Below are 8773 nucleotides of genomic sequence, written 5' to 3' on the forward strand. Positions count from 1 at the left end.
AGTAATGTTACGCAACAAAAAAAAAAAAGAACATTTTGTAATTGCCTAAGCTTATCACCTACTATATTCTTAGTACGAGAGTATAGTAGAATAAACCTACTTCATCCCCTAACATAAAAACTTATATAATACAAACGAAACGCTTTGAATAACTGAAAAATTTATTCGTTTGCTTAATTCTAATTTTTACTAATAATATTTTTGTGAAACTTTGTAAGTAACGAAATATGTAGAACTGTTATAGAATTTGACTTAAAATTAAATTCCCAAGGTAAACGCTGGCACTGTTACAAACATTTGTAATCTAAACTAGATCCGTTCCGAGATTTTATGTCTGCATCTTAATTTTAGTAATCGATTTCGCATAAAAATGGTTATCGACGTAAGTACAGCATGTAAAGATTTAATGTCGTTTCACACCTATACGTTCGAATCAAAACATATTTAACATTCAGTATCGCATCAGTGCGCTTCTAGTTCTGAACGTAATTTTGTACATTTCATGGTTTCGTTCTTGTGGATAACGTGTATACGCCATGCGACCACTCTAATTTTCCTCTATGCTTAACCCCTCCGTAACTTATAATGTTGTATTAAAATTATAAAGCCATTGTATGGCGTACGATATCAAAAAGTAACAGAAATGGAAAAAAGCTATGATTTTACCATATACTATTGTGTGATAGAGTTATCAACGACAATGTAATAAATAAATTGTTGCATCACAATCCTTGATGTACTTGTAACAAAAAACAATGGAACATCAAAAATAAGAAATTATAAACCTCTAATCCTTATGATTAATATTCTGATAATTTTCCTTCAATTTAGCAAAAGGTTTTTAGGTTTGTCAATATTAAAAAGTAATTAAAGTCTTGGTTAAATAATTTACAGACAAAAATAACGATTGTTTCATTTATTATTAAAATTTTATTGATTTTCAAGTATACAAAGTATATACATTTATTTTCAATTATTATATTTAACAATATTTTTTATAATTATTATAATTATTTGACTTGATTAAGATATGAAATGTTCTGTAATGATATTCACTTGTAATTTTAATAGTCTAACAGGTAAAAGGAAGTAACAAAGATTAGCATGCTTAAATAAATGAACTTAACTTAGTATTTTACATATTTTTATTCGTTGTTAACAGTTGACATTAATTTCTTTTAATACACATTCATGGAATCAATGTTTTTTTACAGAGGTTAACATGGATATCCTTAACATTTTTTAATACAAAGTACAGAAGAAAAAAATAATATTTATGAATAATCGTTACGTAACAAATATTGTTTTACAAATAATTTACTTCGTTAAAATATATATAATTTTCATAGAAGCGATTCAACTATTCTGAACTTTCGTATACTCAAACATTAATAGTTACATACTGATTTTATGATTCACAATTAATAATTTTGTTCTTAAAATTACATTGAACTGCTTTTAAAATACAAACAACTTTTCTGAACAATTGTATATGTTTTATACAGGGTGTTGCAATAATCGTAGTATAAACAAGAAAATGATTTCTTATGAAAAGGTAAGTCGAAATGAATAAAAAGTTTTTATATATGAGACTTTGTTTAAGAGAAAATACGTAAAAACAAATTTTCTTTACGAAAACCTTATTTTACATCTTTTCTCTTTTATAAGAAATCACCATTTTCCTGGGTGTGATTATTAGGACATCCTGTATCACAAATGATCGAATGGAACACTGATAAACAGAGAAATAATTGTGATGTATGGTGCTCACTACTTCCCCTGTTTAAAATTGCAGTGACTCTGTACATATGTCACTTTATTTTGTATTAAAGAAGAAATGTACAAAAGAAAATTGCTACAAGGACAATATACTGATGTTATACATGAATGCATGACTGTTTCATCTAAATAAAACAATTAAAATGTTATTTTAAAACAAAGTTTAATACACGTTATTTCTAGACTGATTTAAGAAAATGATATATGGTATGATATTTATTTCCAGTGAAACATTATTTTTAATTTAAAGTCGTATGAAAATAAAAGACAGGTTATATAGTGAATACCATAGTTCTAACATTTACAAATCCTGAACACTCAGGATGTAACAATTTTAGACTGGAACACAATATTACAGACAAGTGGAAATTTATTTATAGATACAGAAAATTGACTACTTATTTAAAAAAAATTTTAATATCTTAATTGCGCAACAAATGGTATTATTTTGTAAAACAAATAGGTGTCTTCATGCACTCTTGTACCATACCTTTTAAGTATTCTTATACTGAAGGTCATCAGATCTGTAAAATTAAAAATATTACTTCACTTACAAATAGAATTAAAACTATCAAATAATTGAATGTGGTACAAAAGTAACAAGGATATTAAGAGTTTTCATACTTCTAAGCAATAAAATATTTTATCACACAGAAATTATGAATACTCACATTGTCAACATCATCTTCATCATCATCACTAATTTCATCACCAAATTCAATATCTTCATCGAAACCATCTTCGACAAAGGTGACAGTATCGTTGATACGTACTGTAAAAATATTTGAAATAAAAATAAAGTATGATTTTCAAACAAAATGGTCCATAAACTCAATTTAAAAACTCCAATTACTGTTTAAGACTTTTCTATGGTTTCTTCAAATAAATGAGACACCATCACTTACCAGTTTCTGGGAATTCACCATACGTTTTCAAGTTACGTGCTTCATCTGATGTGTATTTTAATATGACATCTGCTTTTGCATCCTGATAATCTCGCAAACCAATTAATATTATGTCTCCTTGATTAATCCATACTTTTTTTCGTAATTTTCCGCGTATGTGACACAATCGTTTCACACCATCAAAGCACATAGCTTCTAACCTTCCATTACCAAGCATTTTTGTAACTTGTGCATATTCTACAGATAATGCAAAAGAAAAAAAAAATTTAATTACGTATATTTTTAATTATACGCATTAAACAATTTTTGAACTCTAAAAATTACTCTACCTATTTAAATTGCTACTTATTTGCTATTATTAACATATGCTATTGTATTTGCTCAACAAAACAAAACTTTAAGAACAAAGAATGAAACACAGGACACCATGACATATAATTGCAGTATACGATTTTACCTTGTCCATCTTCTTTGAAAACCAATTCCCTTTTTTCCGTTTCATTTTCGTTTTTACCCCTTCTCCTGTTTTTACCTCCCTTTCCTAGAGAGAAATAGATTGAAAATTATTATTTTAACAAATTCTTGACGAACATATTTCGAAGAAAAATGTCCAACTTTTAAGACACTATTTCAACAATTTCAAGAACGAAGTTGACATTAACAGGTTAGAACAAACTAACCACATTGCACATTAGAAATTGCATGACCCCTCGCACAGATGCTTACACAATTTTTAAAGCGAAAGAAAAATACAAAATGACACAATTTTTTACAAACCCTTATTCTTCGGCATGTTGTTCTAATAAAAGATGTTCAACCAGTATGTATGTGTAATTTGGAAACCACAAAAGAACAATACTCTCAATATTCTGAGACCCAGTCCTGCATCACTAAACACCTCATGGGAAAGATGAAGACTGCTCAAGAATGTCAAGTATACAGACCACGAAACTATTTTCTTTTGTTTATATTTCAAGCAAATAAATTTCCAGCAAAAAAATTACTTCTACAATTTTTACAACATATTGATTATGACACTTGGTACGAAGTTCGCCAATGTTTAGATATGTAATTGACTAATTGCCGAGAACAAGTGCAAAAGCATATGTCGAATCACTTTTGTTACTGAAAACCTAGGGAATATCGTTGCGAAATTTGGTATTATGAGATTGCACGCATGCATGTTGGGTGAATCATAAATCTCGCCTCAATTACACAATTACTGTAAACAATAAATGATTTGCGTACTGGGAAAAGGAGTAACATATGTAATTTTATACAAATCTCCATTATAACATTATCAATATAATCTATTACTGTCTTTCTTTAAATAAACAAATTTTAAATAAATTAACGCGCATATTCTACTACTGTCAAAAGATCGTGAACTATTCTACCTACGCAATTCAATATGTTTAGTCGTGCCTGCTATCAAAGATAACTCGTCGAGGTATTTAACAAATACAGAAATGAGTAAGACAAAGAAAGGAATACGGATAGATGAGGATAGCAATAAAGAAATGAGTTAGACAAGGAAACGAATAGGAGCAGACAAGGATAGCGCTAAAGTAACGAGTTAGATAAGGATAGCAATATAGATAGACAAGGACAGCAAATTTGAAAAGTAAAATTAATGCCATCTCGTGTTTGGCTCCGCGAACTAACGACTCGTTAATAGGATAACAGAATGTAAACAGAGGTATTAGACAAGGAAAGTACTAGTGTGCGACAAGGACAGAGAGAGAACGTTTCCTATTGGTCCGCAGGCTGTAATGGCCGCTTCTCAGACGCTAAATCAAGTCGGTCAGGGAAAAATCATTAATAACTCATTAATTAGGATGATTTTGTGAACTTTTATGATTGAAGAATGTAGTGTGAACCGTTAGCTACTTTCTCATACAGTTTTTAATACAATAGACCCTTTCAATAATTAGTTATTAACAACTTTAGGACGCGTTGTCGGTAAATTCAGTACGGGATACCGCACATTCTTCTCGTTTTTCATTAATTTTGTAACTTTCCACAAGTAATTTATGCACTTTCATATATACGTTCGAAAGGTTATTCCTTTAGCTAGTTTCTCCTATCGATTTTAATTCAATAGACCCTTTCAATAAGTAGTTATTAATAATTTTAGTACGTAATGTCGGAGCGATACCGCATACCGTCAAGTATCTTTACGGTTTTTCAATAATTTCATAGCTTTCTACTAAATTCTCATACAACTAACTACATGCGTTTGAAAGGTAACTCCTTCAGCTGCATTCACATATAATTTTTGTTAACATATTCGTTCTAGTTTAAGAGCTATTAAACATTATAGGGGAGCGTCTCCTATTCGTCGTACTCGTATATAGTCAACTGTTATAAACAATTGCTAATATCTAAAAAACCACACTACTTACGGCTACCAAACTAATTGCAGAATATAGAGAAAAGTCCATTCTATATTCTTCATGCCATAAAGTGCATAATTTATCACGCATTTTTATTGAAATAACGAAAATGTGTTACGATTGTATGCGACGGATGTAAACGGATGCAATACGTTTCCGGTTTTTCAATAATTGCATAGCTTTTCACTAAATTCTCATGTAACTGACTATATCCGCTTGGAAGGCAACTCCGTTAGCTACATTGGCATATAATTTTTGTTAACATATCCCTTGTGGTTTGATAGTTATTTAATATTCTTTAGGTGTGTATTACACTCGTCTCATTCAAGCGCAATACATTTTCATTATTTCAATAGAAATGTGTAACTAATTATACACTTTGAAGTACGTAGAATGTAGAATGGACTTTTATCTATATTCTGCAATTAGTTTGGTAGCCGTAAGTAGTATGGTTTATTAGATATTAGCAATTCTTTATAACAGTTGACTATATAAAAGTACGAAAAATAGGAGACGCTCCTTTGTAATGTTTAATAGATCTTAAACTAGAACGAATATGTTAACAAAAATTATACGTGAATGTAGCTAAAGGAGTTGCCTTTCAAACGCATGTAATTAGTTGTATAAGAATATACTAGAAAGCTATGAAATTATTGAAAAACCGGAAACGTATTGCATCCGTTTATATCCGTCGCATTCAATCGTAACACATTTTCGTTCTTTCAATAAAAATGCGTGATAAATTATGCACTTTAAGGCATGAAGAATATAGAATGGACTTTTATCTATATTCCCCAATTAGTTTAGTAGCCGTAAGTAGTATGGTTTATTAGATATTAGCAATTCTTTACAACAGTTGACTATACACCAGTACGAAAAATAGGAGACGCTCCTCTGTAATGTTTAATAGCTCGTAAACTAGAACGATTATGTTAACAAAAATTATACGTGAATGTAGCTAAAAGAGTTGCCTTTCAAACGCATGTAATTAGTTGTATAAGAATATACTAGAAAGCTATGAAATTATTGAAAAACCGGAAACGTATTGCATCCGTTTATATCCGTCGCATTCAATCGTAACACATTTTCGTTATTTCAATAAAAATGCCTGATAATTTATACACTTTAAGGCATGAAGAATTTAGAATGGACTTTTATCTATATTCTTCAATTAGTTTAGTAGCCGTAAGTAGTGTGGTTTATTAGATATTAGCAATTCTTTACAACAGTTGACTATATACGAGAACGACAAATAGGAGACGCTCCTCTATAATGTTTAGTAATTCTTAAACTAGAACGAATATGTTAACAAAAGTTATATGTGAATGTAGCTAAAGGAGTTACCTTTCAAACGCATATAGTTAGTTGTATGAGAATTTAGTAGGAAGCTATGAAAATATTGAAAAACCGTAAAAATACTTGACGGTATGCGGTGTCGCTCCGACATCACGTACTAAAATTATTAATAACTACTTATTGAAAGGGTCTAGTGCATTAAAAATTATATGTGAAAGTAGCTAAAGGTCCATACTATATTCTTCAATCCTAAAAGTTCACAAAATCATCCTAATTAATGAATTATTAATGATTTTTCCCTGACCGACTTGTACGAGAACGACAAATAGGAGACGCTCCTCTATAATGTTTAGTAATTCTTAAACTAGAACGAATATGTTAACAAAAGTTATATGTGAATGTAGCTAAAGGAGTTACCTTTCAAACGCATATAGTTAGTTGTATGAGAATTTAGTAGAAAGCTATGAAAATATTGAAAAACCGTAAAAATACTTGACGGTATGCGGTGTCGCTCCGACATCACGTACTAAAATTATTAATAACTACTTATTGAAAGGGTCTAGCGCATTAAAAATTATATGTGAAAGTAGCTAAAGGTCCATACTATATTCTTCAATCCTAAAAGTTCACAAAATCATCCTAATTAATGAATTATTAATGATTTTTCCCTGACCGACTTGATTTAGCGTCTGAGAAGCGGCCATTACAGTCCGCGGACCAATAGGACACGTTCTCTCTCTGTCCTTGTCGCACACTAGTGCTTTCCTTGTCTAATACCTCTGTTTATATTCTGTGTTCCTATTAAGAAATCGTAGATCAGAACCCCAAACGCGAGATGGCGTTAGTCTCGCCCCCCACTTTTTTCTATCCTTGTCTAATCATATTCCTCTCTTTGTCTAACACATGGCAGTGTTACTATCCTTGTCTACTGCTATTCCTTTCCTTGTCTAACACATGCGACTATTGCTATCCTTGTCCACCGCTATTCCTTTCCTTGTCTAACACGTGGCACTACTTCTGTCCTTGTCTAACCCTATTCCTTTCCTTGTCTAACTCATTTCTCTAATGCTATCCTCGTCATCCCTATTATATTTAATTGATACTTATAATCAATTCTTGATTGCTTTAACATTTCTAATAATATAGATGTTAAAATAAAGTTTCTGCTTTATTTTCAAGTCCTTTAACTATAGTCTAGTTAGTGTTTTTTGTTAAATAACAATTTAGATGGTATTTTATTATATTGGAGGTGTGAATTCAATTTGCTGCATGCTTTAACTCTTAATAAAGTAGCTTAATTTATTAATTTCCCATTGAATTAACTATTGCATACAGTAGATTAGTTATAAATTGTTTATAACTTTTATTGCCAATTGAAATACTAATGTTCTTTTTGTGTGAATTACAGATGGAACTTTTAGGCCACCACAGGAGTCAAGGAAAGGATCTTAAAGTAAAGACAAAATTCATTGGAATTTTCCCTACTTTACGGTCCAGTAAGGAATGCCTTAGCAACAATTACTCCACATAATTGTTATCGGCTCTGGAAAACATTGTCACAGGCTCCATACTTGAAATCGAATGGTATTTCAACGGGAGGAACATTGGAAATTATGCAATTTATCATTGGAACAGTTTACTTTTGGGAGTTTTAAAACAGACCAGAGGGATTACGCTGCTCAGTCTGTCGTCAGCCTTCAAAGCGGAAGGATCGACCCCACCATCAGGAACGAAGTATAACAGGTTAGTTGATTTTTAAAGTAGAAATTCGATGAATTTTTCGCTTTCAATATTAGTTATTGTAAATTAGAGCATAATTGCATGTAGTAAGCAGTTTAAAGTTTGTATTTATAATAAATATTTTATTGTTTTGACGTTACTAGTAATGTAGGTAGTGAAATATAGTTTCTGCTTCATTTTTAAGTACTTTAATTATAGAATAAGTAGTGTTTCTTGTTAAATAATAATTCAGATGATAGTTTATGATTATTGTAAGCTTTAAACAATATTATCGTACGCTTTGACTTGATAAAACAGCTCAATATATTAATTTTCCTTTGATTTAACCATTGCATTCGATAAATTTGTCGGAAATTGTTAATAATTTTTATTAACAATTAGAAAAATTAATGTTCTTTGCGTATGAATTACAGATGGACCTTCCAGGACACCCTAGAATTCAAGGAAAGGACTGAAAATCAGGAAAACTAAAGAAATGCAATTATTTGTTAATAAATCGATTATTTATTGTAAAATTATTGTTTAAAATGTATATTACAAAAGGTTACAATATACCAGTATTGTTTTACAGCATTTTACAGTCCATTTACTTCTCCTTTACACACCAAATTCATTTCCATTGCAAAATACCCATTGTTTATGAATAAACCAATTATT

At 30.3% G+C, this 8773-nt stretch overlaps 1 protein-coding gene across 1 annotated transcript; it reads right to left on the reverse strand.

Annotated features, from left to right (window-relative positions):
• Positions 1 to 2212: 2212 nt before the first annotated feature.
• Positions 2213 to 3665, reverse strand: LOC108575501 (eukaryotic translation initiation factor 1A, X-chromosomal). The gene is made up of 5 exons (XM_017938318.1): positions 3462 to 3665; positions 3142 to 3225; positions 2685 to 2921; positions 2451 to 2551; positions 2213 to 2303 (listed from the first exon to the last, which is right to left on the reverse strand). Exons 1-5 carry the CDS (start codon positions 3475 to 3477, stop codon positions 2298 to 2300), a joined length of 444 nt encoding a protein of 147 aa, XP_017793807.1. The 5' UTR covers positions 3478 to 3665; the 3' UTR covers positions 2213 to 2297.
• Positions 3666 to 8773: the final 5108 nt, after the last annotated feature.

Source organism: Habropoda laboriosa, unplaced genomic scaffold, assembly GCF_001263275.1.
Source record: "Habropoda laboriosa isolate 0110345459 unplaced genomic scaffold, ASM126327v1 scaffold269, whole genome shotgun sequence".
Classification (NCBI taxonomy): domain Eukaryota; kingdom Metazoa; phylum Arthropoda; class Insecta; order Hymenoptera; family Apidae; genus Habropoda; species Habropoda laboriosa.

Excerpts from the sequence above, each read along its gene's own strand:
- LOC108575501 (XM_017938318.1), bottom strand. Across the intron at positions 2,922-3,141 it reads TTTCAAAGAAGATGGACAAG|AATATGCACAAGTTACAAAA; the intron begins GTAAAATCGTAT and ends CATTATCTGTAG. Across the intron at positions 2,552-2,684 it reads TGGTGAATTCCCAGAAACTG|TACGTATCAACGATACTGTC; the intron begins GTAAGTGATGGT and ends ATATTTTTACAG.